General features: G+C 42.9%; 1 protein-coding gene across 1 annotated transcript in view; it reads left to right on the forward strand.

Annotated features, from left to right (window-relative positions):
• Nucleotides 1-14703, forward strand: part of DLST (dihydrolipoamide S-succinyltransferase (E2 component of 2-oxo-glutarate complex)) — a gene marked incomplete at its 5' end in the record, with an annotated part of 32421 nt that overhangs the window by 11080 nt on the left and 6638 nt on the right. The window contains 9 exons of the mRNA XM_014531166.1: nt 106-141; nt 2912-2960; nt 6065-6120; nt 6258-6332; nt 6556-6611; nt 7564-7675; nt 9515-9670; nt 10742-10815; nt 11662-11759. Coding sequence (XP_014386652.1) covers nt 106-141; nt 2912-2960; nt 6065-6120; nt 6258-6332; nt 6556-6611; nt 7564-7675; nt 9515-9670; nt 10742-10815; nt 11662-11759 — 712 coding nt within the window. The remainder of the gene's footprint in view (nt 1-105; nt 142-2911; nt 2961-6064; nt 6121-6257; nt 6333-6555; nt 6612-7563; nt 7676-9514; nt 9671-10741; nt 10816-11661; nt 11760-14703) is intronic.

Genomic DNA, 14703 nt, shown 5'->3' on the forward strand with positions numbered 1-14703 from the left:
GCACCTGTCACCTGCGCCGGGAGAGCCTGGAGTCCGTTCTTAGGAGAACGAGCCGTTTCTCCCTCCTTCCATCTGGGTGACGCCGGCAATGTCTTCTTTCTCCACAGGGGAGCTGCCCTCTCGGGAGACGCTCCCTGCCCGGTAAGTCCTGCCCTTGCCGTCGCCTGAAACGTTCTCCTCCCGGGCAGAGGCGGCGGCGAGGAAACCGGGCTGCCTGTGTTTCTCCCCATAATGTGCATAGAGAGGAGGGAAGCCAGATGCCGCTTAGTAACGACAGCTGTCACTCACTCGTTTAGTCCGTGGCTACTAAGTCTCCACTGTGTCAGGCACTATCGAGGCCCCCCCTAGGGCACAGCAGTGGAACATGCCTGCCTTCCTGGAGCTTACAGTCTGGTGGGAAAGAAAGTGTAGATTGCTAAGCAAATGAAGGTGGACAGAAGAGTCCTCTTTAAATATATATTTTAAAATTGATTTCAGAGAGGAAGGGAGAAGGAGAGAGAGAGAGAGAGAGAGATTGGCTGCCTCCTGCACACCCCTCATTGGATCGAGCCTGCAACCTGGGCATGTGCCCTTGACCGGAATCGAACCCGGGACCGTTCAGCCCGCAGGCCTACGCTCTATCCACCAAGCAAAACTGGCGAGGGCAAGAGTTCTCTTTCATAGGTGGTATTAAGGCTGTTACCCAGAGGCTGTGACCGAAACCAGCCCAGTGCAGAGTAGGAGAAGGGAAGGGAAACGCATGTACAAAGTCCCTGAGGAAGGAAAGAGCTTAGCCGTGTTTGGGAACTGGAAAAAAAATAAAGGTGATTTGGCCAGAGCATTCTGGTTAAGGGAGAGAGTGGCATGAGATAGAAGATGGTATGGTGTGGAGACTACTGGAAGGAACTTAGATTTTATCCCAATAATTGTTTATAATCCTGGAATAAGTATTTGTTGAATGAGTCGAGCTTGTTGTGGGCTTTCTGTGTGCCAAGCAGTGTTCTGAGTGCTTTCTGTGCATCGTTCAGTTAATCATTAAGAAACAGTACGAGGAGTATTCTCTCTATTTTACACACATAGAACCCAAGGCTAAGAGGTTAAATGCTTTGACCAAGGTCACTCAGTCTACTATTGGTCAAGCCTGACGCCTCATGTACTCAACAGGTTATTTGAGTTCTTACTACTGTTCTAGGTGATGAAATACAGATGGTCTCTCCCTTCGAGGATCTTCTGTGCTAGCTGGAGAAACAGCATGTATACATTTATGCACACATAAGGATGTACTTACATTGTGATTACTGTGAAAGGGAAGCGAAGGGTGTAAGGAGAGGGTGGGATGAGGTAGCCCAGCTTGGGAAGGTGGAGAGTGCTGTGGGAATGTTAGTTAAGGCTTCCCCAAAGAAGTAACATTTAAGCCAAGCCTTGAAGAGTACATAGTTATCCAAGAGAACTATATTCCAAGTAAAATGAATTGCTTGTGTACAGGTTTTCAGGCAGGAAGAGACGTGACTAGTCACAGAAATGGAAAGGAAGCATGTCTGGCTGGAAAGAGCCTTGGCCTTGGGGTTTGCATTGTGGCTTAGGGCTTTACCTTGGGGCTAGCAGCTTCACCTCCGGAAGCCCCACTTATAAAATGGGAATAGTGGCAGATGGTGCTTCTACTTCAGGGAATGGTGAGACAGGAAAATCAAAATGAGGTCATTATGTGAAAGCTTTTTATAAACCCTACAAGTGAAACTTGCTGTAGGCTGAACTCTAAATTGGATTCAGGGTTCTAAAAATCAGCATGGACTGCTGGCTGTTCTAGCTCAAAACATGCTAGCATACTTGGGGTTTGTGCTGTAGAGTCATTGGCTGTGGACATAGGTGACTTACTTGACTCTGAAACCCAGGGGGTGTCTGTGCAGAGGTGAGCACAAGAGAGAGATTTCTCATTTGGGGTCTCCCGAACCCTGGTTCAGAAAGGATTCTTAATAGATTGGAAAAATGAAAGCACATATTCAGGTGAGGCAGCTATAGTACTTAGTTCAGCTGGGGAAATGCAGTGATCTGTGAGAAGGACGGTGGGCAGAAAGGACTCCCCCCTGTTGCGTGTTACCAGACTAGAAGACCTCAGGAAGAGACAGTAAACTGAAAGGAGGGATAATTATTTGCTGAGTACTAGGACCAGCTGCAGACCCTGGGCCTAAAGTAACCCTGTCTTTGCTACTAGGGTTTACCAGTGGTTGGCAAACTGCGGCTCTCGAGCCACATGCGGCTCTTTGGCCCCTTGAGTGTGGCTCTTCACAAAATACCGACTTCTGTGCATGGGCCACGAAGTTTCAATCGCACTGTACGTGTGCGCCCGCATGTGGTATTTTGTGGAAGAGCCACACTCAAGGGGCCAAAGAGCCGCATGTGGCTCGCGAGCCACAGTTTGCCGACCACTGGTAGGCAATAGGACTTCCAGCTCAGTGCATTTTTAAGTAACCAGGGAAACAAACCCAGACCAAACATCCCCACTGCTTCTCAGATTAGGCTGTGTGTGGTTACAGGATAAACCATTGTGTGTCTTTTCTCAAGCTTCAGTTGTATTTGAAGACTTGGGGAGTAGAGACAGTTTATTTGGAAAACATAATAGGGATAATAAAAATTTATGGATTTTAAGGTAAATAAGATAAAACTACTTCAGGCTATGCCCTTAGAATTCTCCCCTTTCCTGCTCAGCCACATACCCACTGTCAACCCCATACACCTGCTGCTCTCTGCTATTATGGTTATTTTGGTGGAAAGTTCGAGAATCAGGACTCTGTGTGATAAAGATTATATTGTTGCCTGTAGTTGATACTACTCTTTCTCAGAGTTAGAGGGTGAACGGACTTCTTTTTCATTCCCAACAGGTATCCTGTATAAGATAAGAGTTGTTGGTTAAGAGTTGTTTTGTTTCTTGCAGGGGTCTCCTTATGTCAGGGACCAGGTTACCCTGACAGGAGGGCGATCGCGTAAGTATCACTGGGGAGTACAGTTATGTGGCCATAGGGCACTTAAGATATCACTTACAAATTCGACCATTTGCTTTCTTCAGTGGTTTCCAGGGCTCGAATTCTAGAATTAGGTTGAGTCCCTAGACCTAACCTGGATGTTAATTTATGACGTGTGATGTACCTTGAGCTTCAGCCCCACGTCCAGTGCTGGACCAGGAGTGTGCCTGTCCTAAGGTGCTTAGATTATAATGAAACTGGAGTTGGAATCCTCTTTTTATGGCTAATAGATACAGAAGGGTGCTCCTAAATAGTATTCTGGTTGGATACAAGTGCAGCTCAAGGGCTGGAGGTTACATTTATTGTGGAGGTTGAGAGGATCCTCTTGATGTAGCATAGCTATTTATTTTAGAAACAGTAAAAGCAAAAGACTAGTCTGTTGAGTCCTGGGACTTTGACTAGTTTGGAGGGAATGTTATTGCATAATGCAAAGTTTGGACAAAGGCCACCCATGTGTGTTTCAGGTTAACTTCTGCTTATGAATGTTGCTTAATGTTACTTTCCCTTCCAAGTATTTTCAAGGTGGTGGTAAGAGGATGCTCTCTAGTTACGTAGTAAACAGCTATCAAGCTACTTTTACTGCAGGGAAATCTTCAAAATGAAGAGTCAGCAGATTAGTTCCTTCTTCACTGTGCATCTCAATGGGATTTTTAAAAATAAAATGATGTGTTATTTTTAGAGGGCAATTGGCATTCATAAGTCTGAACCGTGTCTACCTTTTGATCTAGCAATTCCATTTCTAGGAATCTATACTAAAGAAATCCTGGTGTCCCCAGATTTCTCTCAAATGGCCAAACAACAGAGATTGGTTAAGCATGTTCACACTATGATAAGTGGGAGGAGAAAAAGCAGTTTATAAAATGATTCCATTTTCTACTGTCTTGTATAATCCCATTGTAAATGTTCTTTTTGCTATTTCCAAATATTCTACAGTGAACGTCTAATACTTTTTTTTTTAATATTTTTTATTGATTTTTTACAGAGAGGAAGGGAGAGAGATAGATAGTTAGAAACATCGATGGGAGAGAAACATCGATCAGCTGCCTCCTGCACATCTCCCACTGGGGATGTGCCCGCAACCCAGGTACATGCCCTTGACCGGAATCGAACCTGGGACCTTTCAGTCCGCAGGCCGACGCTCTATCCACTGAGCCAAACCGGTTTCGGCTGTCTAATACTTTTATAATTGAAAAAGTTAGATTCAAAATGTGCTACTCACCTGGAATTTCTATGAAAATTGGAGCAACCACAAACCTACATGCAATAAATATAACAAATAACTATTTGAAAGTAAATTATTTTTTAGAACCTTAAACTTTGAGGGGTTAGATTACACATTAGATTAGGCTATCACCCGAATCTAGTAACTTTTGTGTTGTGTATTTAAAAATATATATATATTTTTTATTTCAGAGAGGAAGGGAGGGAGGGGAGAGAGATAGAAACATCGATAATGAGCGAGAATCATTGATTGGCTGCCTCCTGCTGGCCCCACACTGGGGATCGAGCCCACAACCCAGGCATATGCCCCAACTGGGAATCTAATCATGACCTTCTGATTCATAGGTTTACCCTCAACCACTGAGCCATGCTGGCCGGGCTGTGTTGTGTATTTTTTCTGTGAATAACTTTATTTTTTAAAAATATTTTTATTGATTTCAGAGGGGAAGGGAGAGAGAGGGAGAGATAGATACATCAATGTTGAGAGAGAATCTCCAATGGGCTGCCTCCTGCACGCCCCACACCTGGGGACTGAGCCCACAACCCAGGCATGTGCCCTGACCGGGAATCGAACCATGACCTCCTGGTTCATAGGCCAATGCTCAAACCATGGTCACGCCGACTGGGCTACCCACTTTATTTTTAAAATCTTTTATTGTAAAACTATTTTTGGCTTTATATTTTTATTTAATAGGTTATACATGTACATGGTTCAAAAGTAAAGTGTCTATGAGAAGACTTTATTCTTGTCCTCCAGTGCCACCAAGTTCCTCTTCCCAGAGACAGCCAGAGCTCCAGGTTCTTGCATGTCCTCACAGAGCAGTCTCTGCATTACCCGTTGGTTCTTGCCCATGATCATGTACTTATACATGGTTATAAACTGTATACAGAACGCTTTGTGGTCTGTATTTTGTTATAACTTACATTTTCCCCCTTGGTTTAACGTAGATTTTATTTTGACTTTATAAAGGTTAAAAATATCAAAATGCAACTTAAATCTGTTTTACTTTCCTATTACAAAGGTGTTTGGTATAGAATAGTCAAACAGTCCTGAAATGCACAAAGTGAAAGTCCCCATCAGTCTGAAGCAGTCTCCCAAAATGCGTATGTTTGTAACAGATAACCATAGATACCATATACATATATCTATGCCTCTCACTCTCCAGAGGTAACCACTGTTAACACTTTCTGGCATACAAGGTGGTAGCATTCTCTGGTTTACATTATTTAAAGTTAGTGTCATATCAAGAAATTCCTTGGTCTTTTGAGGTTCCACTTTAATGAGTCCATATGAGGAGACACCATATGAGGTTTTTGGGGTTTTTTTTGGTGCATGGGGGAATAACCTTATTTTACTTCCAAGTTAACTGTCTCAACTAGCTGCTTTATCTAATCTAAATCTGCAATCCTATGGACAGAAATTCATTATATTTGGCACAATGGCAGTATCACAAGGGCATGAAATTGATCTTACTTGGATTTGGTTAAGGAAAAAAAACCTGATCAGAAAGATAAGTCCTTTTGGTGAGTGTCAAAGGACCAAGATGCTTATCTTTTTCTTCAAAGAACCAAATGTAAGTCTGTTTTGTAAGAGAATTTCACTGCAGCATAGGGTCCTGGACTCACACAATGAGCTCACTACTTAGGGCACTCAAGCCATCCCATCCAGGCTCGGCTCTAGACCTGCCAAGTAAGAATCTCGGGATGGGGCCTAGGCAAGTTCCCCCAGGTGACAATGAGGCACCCTGGGTCAAGAATCATTGATTTAAAGGGAAGGTGATCCATGGTGCCTAAAATGTGAGTGGTTCACTTGCCAAAGGAGTTTACTTTTGTTTCTTTTCTAGCATTAACAATAGTAGTGTCTTCAGTGTTCGCTTCTTCAGAACTACGGCTGTGTGCAGTAAGTACCTGCCTTCAGCTCCCTACTTTGGGAATGGAGTTTTAATGGGAAGAGAACAATTGTCTGAGTTTAATTGAAGGAAAAAAACATATGGATTATGTGTGATTTTCTTTCTTTTTTTTTTGCTCTTTTCCTAGAGGATGATGTGATTACAGTAAAAACTCCAGCATTTGCAGAATCTGTCACAGAAGGGGATGTCAGGTGGGAGAAAGGTAAGATTAGTGCCCTCTCACTTAAATTGAAATACTTCCTAAAAGTCTTTTCTTATCTCCCCCACCCCCAATGATAATCAGTAGAACCTATGGCCCCACCCTTTTCTTTACATGTTGCCTACTTTATCCTGGCCCTGTAGGAAAGGGGTCTTATATCTGCAAAAGGGTATTTTGTGGCTACTGGAGGCCTTCCTGACAGGTAGCCTTTGACTATTTTTTTCAGCTGTTGGAGACACAGTTGCAGAAGATGAAGTGGTTTGTGAGATTGAAACTGACAAGGTAGGCTTGTCCTATATTAGTGCCAATTTTTTTAAGGTCTCTCCTTGGTTTCTTAACTTAATGAAAGAAACAGGGCTTTAACTGTTGTTTAAAGATCATCTTTAACTGGTTCTAAGCACAGTTGTACAAATGTTGAAATAGCTCATTAAAAAAAGGAAAAAAAGGTTTAATTTTTGATTGTTCTAGGTCAGTGATTTTCAACCTTTTCCATCTCATAACACACATAAACTAATTACTAAAATTCTGTGGCACACCAAAAAATGTATTATATTTTTGCCACTCTGACAAAAAGATAGGTATAGTTTTATTCATTCACACTGGATGACTGCTATTGTGTTGTCTGCTGTCATTTTTTAAAATTTGAAAAATTAAGGGAAAAGAGGTCAGTGCCCCTGACTAAATAGTCAGGTATTGCATATTTTAAAAATTCTTGGGGCACACCAGTGCGCTTCAGCATAGGGGTTGAAAATCACTGTTCTGGGTGCATGTACTATTTACTTTAGTAATAGTTTTGTAGCTCTTTGTGCCTGTGTGTAAGACCCTGCACAATTTGTTGCCACTTCTTTTTCAAGTATCACCTGGAAACTTATGAACTGAATGCTGCTTTAATGTTTCTGAGAAAGGATATAAAGAGTGAAGAGTGAATCTTCACAATAGCATTGACTTGTCATACTCTCATCCCGAAAGTGTTGCGTTGGCTTTTTTTTTTTATAGCAAAGATGGAGATTTATTGAAGAACAAGTACAGACTCCTACGTGGGGAGAGGGACAGAGTCCCACAGAATGGACTCCCATGTGGGGAGGGGGAAAGGGCCCCCCTCGCGTTGGCATTTTTTTATGCATGGTCTTGTATATCTGTGTTGCAACTCTTTCTTGTAACTCATATTTGAGATTCTGTACAATTAATTTTCTAATGCTGAGTAAAAATTTGTCCATCTGTCTTCCTTTTCCAGACATCCGTGCAGGTTCCATCACCAGCAAATGGCGTCATTGAAGCTCTTTTGGTACCTGATGGGGGAAAAGTAGAAGGAGGCACTCCTCTTTTCACACTCAGGAAAACTGGCGGTAAAGAAGTTCCCCTAGTTGTCCAGGCCTTCAGTGTTGCCCTGGGAATTGGGGCTGAGCATAATGTACTAATTCCTTGGTACTCAGGCAATTTGGCATTCCAGCTGCCCTTAGTTGAAGGAATAGAGGGGGGTGATATTTATATAATGTGAACTTTAAATGTCAAGTTTTAGAAGAAAATGGTATTAAAATAAACCTCATAGCCCCTAGCTGGTTTGGCTCAGTGGGTAGAGCATCGGCCTGCGGACTGAAGGGTCCCAGGTTCGATTCTGGACAAGGGCACATGCCTGGGTCGCAGGCCCGATCCCCAGTAGGGGGCGTGCAAGAGGCAGCTGATCAGTGATTCTCTCTCATCATTGATGTTTCTATCTCTCTATCCCTCTCCCTTCCTCTCTGAAATCAATAAAAATATTTTTTAAATAAATAACAAAACCTCATAGTATTCTGTTCTTTCCATGTATGTTTCTTATGCTGGACCTTTTCTTAAAAATATGATAGAAATCAGGAAAGTTCTGAAGACAGGGATTTTTTTTTCCTCTTTCCAACCCTGCCATCAGAATCACATGGAGGCTTTAAAAATAATACAAATGCCTAGACTCCATGGTCCAGGGATTCTGATATATTAAATCTGGGGTTACAAGATCTTGGTCGTCTGTCATAGTTTTTCTTGTGTGTGTGTGTGGTTTTTAATGCTCTCCAAGTGATTCTGATACACAGCCAGAGCTGAGAGCTACTGTTCTAAAGTGAGAAGTGAGAAAAAGCAATGTTTCATGGTGTCTGTTATGGAGAATTCAGTGCAATATTTTTACATCTGTTCCCATAACATTCGTAGGGAGGGTTGGTATTTCTCTTGAGAATAAATGAGAAGTAAGCAAATGTATTTGTACTGGACCTTACAGTCAGTATTAGAGAACAGAACAGAAAATAACTTTTTAAAAATATATATATTTTGTTGATTTTTTACAGAGAGGAAGGGAGAGGGATAGAGAGTTAGAAACATTGATGAGAGAGAAACATCGATCAGCTGCTCCTGCACACCCCCCACTGGGGACTGAGCCCACAACCCGGGCATGTGCCCTTGACCAGAGTTGAACCCGGAACCCTTCAGTCCGTAGGCTGACGCTCTATCCACTGAGCCAAACCGGTCAGGGCGAAAATAACTTTTTTCTTAATTATCAGTTAAATGCTATATACTAAAGTTTCTTTCTCATTGTTAAAATATATAGCAGAGAGATGGTAGATTGCATCATTGAGATTGGTGAGGGCAGTATAGAAGCCCAGAATGGAAAGAAAGTTCAGTAGAAGGCTAGTGAAGAAGATTGATTTTTCAGTTGAAGAATTCCCTCTTTTGATCATTTATTCCTTTAAAAAAATAGTTCTAATTTAAATATAAAACCAAATATAATGTCCAGATGGGTAAGATCAAAATAAACATCTAATTTAACCTTGTGAGTTTATTACTTGACCATCTCATTGTCTTATAAGCATCATCCAAATGAAATGCTTTGAACTCTTAAGTCTAAATGAACACTTTATTTAAACTTTTGTTTTTTAATAGTTAACTGTATTCTTCCACATGTGATGATCAGTAGATATTTGTGAAATTAGGGAGGCAACTGAATTCAGTAGGTCTTATGTAGGATCTAGGAGCCCTGGAGAATAGAAGAATGGTGCCTATATCATTATGTGTAACTTATAGTGCCTTGCATATATAGCGAATATCTAGTAAGCATTTGTTAATTGATTGGAGATAGAAATTTTGCTGCTAAATTCTACTTATATCGGTGATTTGGTTGCTTTCCATTCCAGACAGTGGCATCTATTTTTCTTGTTTTCCAGCTGCTCCTGCTAAGGCCAAGCCAGCTGAAGCCCCTGCTGCCGAAGCCCCAAAGGCAGAACCGATAGCATCGGCAGTTCCTCCTTCCCCTGCAGCATCCATACCCACTCAGATGCCACCGGTGCCCTCACCCTCACAACCCTCTGCTAGCAAACCAGGTAAGCCTTCACTCCCGTGTGTGTGTGTGTGTGTGTGTTTAAATATATATTGTTATTGATTTCAGGGAGGAAGGAAAAGGGGAGAGAAATAGAAACATCAATGTTGAAAGAGAATCATTGATTGGCTGCTTCCTGCATGCCCCCTACCAGGGATAGAGTCCGAAACCTGGGCATGTGCCTTGACTGGGAATTGAACCACAACCTCTTGATTCATAGGTCGAAGCTCATCCATTGAGCCACACTGGCAGGGCTCCCATGTGTCTTTTTTCTCACAGGGCAAAGTCTGAGACTAATCATGCCTCTGAACAGGCTCTGTTGGCTACTCTGTAGAAAGAACTGTAGACTTTGTATCAGAACACCTGGGTTTGCATTCCAGCTTTCTGTTTACAGCTGTGTGGCTTTTGGCTACTTAACTACTCTGAGCAGATTGTTCATTTGTGAAATGGGAATGGTACCAGTATACCTCAGAATATCTTTTGTTTTGTTAATCTTCACCCCAGGATATTTTTTTTCATTGATTTTTTTTTTCTTTTTTAAGAGAGTGGAAGGGAGAGAGAAATAGCAATGAGAGAGAGACACAGCAATTGGTTGCCTCCCGCACGCACCCCAATCAGGGCAGGGGATCGAACCTGTAACCCAGGTAGGAGCCCTTGGTTGGGAGTCAAACCTGCGACCCTTTGGTGCATAGGCTGATGCTCTAACCAATTAGCAACACTGGCCAGGGCTACCCCAGAATATCTTTTTTTTTAAGTATATTTTTATTGATTTCAGAGAGGAAGGGAGAAAGAGAGAGAGAAACATCAGTGATAGACTCATCAATTGGCTGCCTCCTGCACACCCTCCACTGGGGACTGAGCCCACAACCCAGGCATGTGCCCTTGACCAGAGTTGAACCCGGGACCCTTCAGTCCACAGGCTGACGCTCTATCCACTGAGTCAAATGGGCTAGGGCTACCCCAGAATATCTTGACGATTAGGTGACTATACAGTATGAAAGCACTGGCACATACTCAGTAAATGTTTCATTTTCTGATGCAGCTGTCCCCCCCCCCCCCCCCCCCCCTCCTTCAGTGTCTACGGTAAAACCCACTGCTGCTCCAGTAGCTGAGCCAGGAGCTGGTAAAGGTCTGCGTACAGAACATCGGGTAAGCCCGAGGCAGAGGGCATGTTGAGATTAGTGGAGTGTGGGCACGGTAGTGCCTGCATTTGATTGGCTGGCTGCTTATTCTCTTGACCTTGACAGGGAAACTGAGTTTGGGAAGTGACTTGTTCATAGTCATGGACTGTCAAATGATAGGACTAGGACCTGAGTGAACATTTGTCCAGTGGTTTTTCCTAGTATGTTGTGCTACCACTGAATTGTCTTGGGTGAGTAAATTATTTGCAGGGATGGTAGCTTAGTATCGTGGGAGGGAAGAGTGCATTAACACACTTCAGAGAGGTGGTTTAGTGAGCTCTATCCCTATACTTCCGGGATACCTAGCTGAGGCCTCACAGTAGCAGTAGCTATCAGGGGCAGACATAAAACCTCAAGGAAGTATGGTCAAGAGTGTGGGTTTCTCTGCCTGAGAGAATGCCTCCTAAAATACTATAGCCTCAAAAGTTTATTGCTTCAGAGTTTCCATTCCACAAGTAGCTATTCTCATGCAAGTCTTTAACACTAGAAATTGCCCTATCTGTAGTGATCCCTTGGCTGACTAGCCCTACACCACACCACACTCTTCCTTTCTATAAATTGGTTTTGTTTTTTAAATCAAACCATTTCCTGGGCCTCCATTTCTGGTCAAACTTTAAGTGAGTCTGAATAAGTAGTTTTTGTCTGTTTCCTTGTTCTTGCTCAGAGGAGCAAGGCCACAGGAAAGAGGAAGGCTGGCGCTCTCGTTGTACTTAGATATTAATAGGCCTGGCCATCTACTCCCACAGGCCAAATGGGGAGTGCTTGATCCAAAGAGACCCAGGTTGTCAATACTTGGTCCCACTTTCACTTTCAGGAGAAAATGAACAGGATGCGGCTACGCATTGCTCAGCGTCTGAAGGAGGCCCAGAATACATGTGCAATGCTGACGACTTTCAATGAGATTGACATGAGGTGAGAGCTCTGTTCCTCTTATTTCCATACCCTTGTTCTTGGAGGACACTTGAACTTGCCCCAGTCCCCATTAGTGCTAATTCCAAAACTGACTGAGCAGGGAAGAGGTTCTTCCTGTTTTGTATCGCTTGTTGACTTAAACAGAGTGACCCACTGGTGTCATTCTCTCATCAACTGCTAATACTGCGCCTGCCTCCTCTTGACTTAAAAAACATAGCTTTTCAGCCCTAACTGGTTTGACTCAGTGGTTAGAGCATCGGCCTGTGGACTGAAGGGTTTGGTCAAGGGCACATGCCTGGGTTGTGGGTTTGGTCCCCAGTAGAGGGCATGCAGGAGGTAGCCAATCAGTGATTCTCTCTCATCATTGATGTTTCTATTTCTCTCTCCCTCTCCCTTCCTCTCTGACATCAATAAAAATATATTTAAAAAACTTAGCTTTTCAGACTTTTATACTTAAATTTTGTGATTTCTGATAAATGAGACTGAAAATAGTCTTAAACTTTGATGACTAGTGTTGAGTTGCCAAGTAAAGATAGGGCCTACCCATTGGGATGGAGAACCACTTGACAGTGCCCGGAGCCAGGGTATCCCACCCTCCCAGAGACTGCGCCTCACACATGTTCCTGAGAGACTCAGAACTGTGCGGGTGAAAAGGCACAGGCTTGTATTACCTTTCCTCTTTCCCACCTTTGATAGTGAAATGGAAAGCAAGTTGTGTTTTGCCCTAGCCGGTTTGGCTCAGTGGATAGAGCGTCAGCCTGTGGACTGAAGGGTCCCGGGTTCGATTCTGGTCAAGGGCATATACCCGGGTTGTGGGCTCGATCCCCAGTGGGGGGTGTGCAGGAGGCAGCTGATCAATGATTCTCATCATTGGTGCTTCTATCTCCCTCTCTTTTCCTCTGAAATCAATAAAAATATATTTGAAAAAAATAAATAAAGCAAGTGGTGTTTTCAAAGGAAAACCTCACAATATTAACTAAATTAAGGGACTAACTCAAATTAGCACACTAGGTCCTCAAATAAAGTTGTTTCATTCAACATAGTTTCATTATAATGTTAAAGAGGCTGTAGGAACTTAACTTTTGTTTATATTAATTAGCTTGTGGTAAAAATGGTTTCTTTATATATCATTTTGTTTAAAGTCATAGAACCTACCAGTGATAATACCATTGAGGACTTACTGTACACACATTTCTGTAGTAAGCTAATTGTTAACTTGCCTATTTTCTGAAAAGACTTTGGTGTTTACAAGTACCAGCACTCTAGGGAAGAGAATGTAGTTAAATCTAACATTTTTTGAGCACTTAACTGTGTATAAGATTATATGTATTTGAGGAGGATACAAAGATGAGTGAAAAGAGCCCCTACCCTTCTAGAGCCTACTGTGTAGTGTGGGTAAACATAAAATAAGTATCCGAAGGGTACAAAGAGTGTGAAGTGGAAAAGAGTAAGATATCATTTGTTTTTGAGGTGGCGGAAGAGGTAGGGAGGGTAGGTCAGGAAAGGCTTCCTGGAGAAAAGAGAACAACCAGCATTTTTAAAATATATATGTTTTTATTGATATCAGAGAGGAAGGGAGAGGGAGGGAGGGAGGGAGGGAGGGAGAGAGAGAGAGAGAGAGAGAGAGAGAAACATCAATGATGAGAGAGAATCACTGACCAGCTGCCTCCTGCACGCCCCCCACTGGGGATTGAGCCCTCAACCCAGGCATGCGCCCTTGACTGGAATCGAACCTGCAACCCTTCAGTCCACAGGCCGACACTCTATCCCACTAAGCCATGCTGGCTGGGGCCATTTTTTTATTTTTTTATTTTTGTTAGTCTTCACCTGAGCATATTTTCCCATTTATTTTTAGAGAGAGTGGATGGGAGGGAGGGAGGGAGGGGGGGGGAGAGAGAGATAAAGATGTGAGAGAGACACTTCGATTAGTTGTCTCCTGCACATGCAACCCAGGTACATGCCCTTGACTGGGAATCAAACCCGAGACCTTCGGTGCACTGAGCCACACTGGCCAGGACACAACTAGCATTTTGACACAGGTAACATTGTGGAGAAAGATTGTTCCAGACGATGTTAACAATGTGGACTTGACAGACAGGATAGCACAAAACACATTTGAGAAATTTGCTCTGAGGAATGTGTATGAGAAGGAATGGAATAACAGGGATACGAGTTTATATTTAATTCAGGGGTAAGTCATTGAGTCTTCAAGGCATTTCTTTGTTTCTTTTGGTCCTAAGTGTTTAGTCTACTTTTCATTAGGGAAAGTTGTTTTCCTTTGGAAGGGATCTGAAAAGTGTAGAGGAGGGGATGGTTTTTGACAGTGTGCATTGTTTGCAGAGGAGGGCTCTGTGGCCTATTTCACTAGATATCATCCATTCTGTTGTGAAGCTTCTTGAAAAGATTGGATGTCATTCAAGCTAGAGATTTCTCTCCTGTCTATCGGATGTGGGGAAGAACCTTGACTAATAAATCACAAAGTCTGCAGCTTAGGTTTCAATGCATTAGGGCCAAATTGTGCACAAATTGAATTGGACTTTGAAATTCTACCCAATTTCTTAAGACAAAACATGTAAATATTTGTGGCCTTGAAAGATTCAGTTGGCTCAACAGCTTTGATTGGAAGGTAGGAATAATAGTTGGGTCTCCTTTTAGCAGCTAATCGAGGTGTCACTTAACAATGGCCTGGGGTCTCGCTGCAGTCAGTAATTTGGTTTAGATCGAGTGCCCTTTGGGTCTTGTGCTGATCAGCTAACCCATAAGGGGCCTTTCTGAGAAACCTTCTCCTCTCCCTGTTGTCCCAGCCTCTGCCTCCAAGGACAGAGCTCTGAAATAGAAACTACTTAATGACCAGACAATAGCATTGGGGCAGGTTTGAGAGCAGAGATGTTGATCACTTCTCTTTCCCTCTTCTGCAGCTCTTGTGTCTTGGGAACCAGTAATG

The sequence above is a fragment of the Myotis brandtii genome, unplaced genomic scaffold (assembly GCF_000412655.1).
Source record: "Myotis brandtii unplaced genomic scaffold, ASM41265v1 scaffold793, whole genome shotgun sequence".
Lineage (NCBI taxonomy): Eukaryota > Metazoa > Chordata > Mammalia > Chiroptera > Vespertilionidae > Myotis > Myotis brandtii.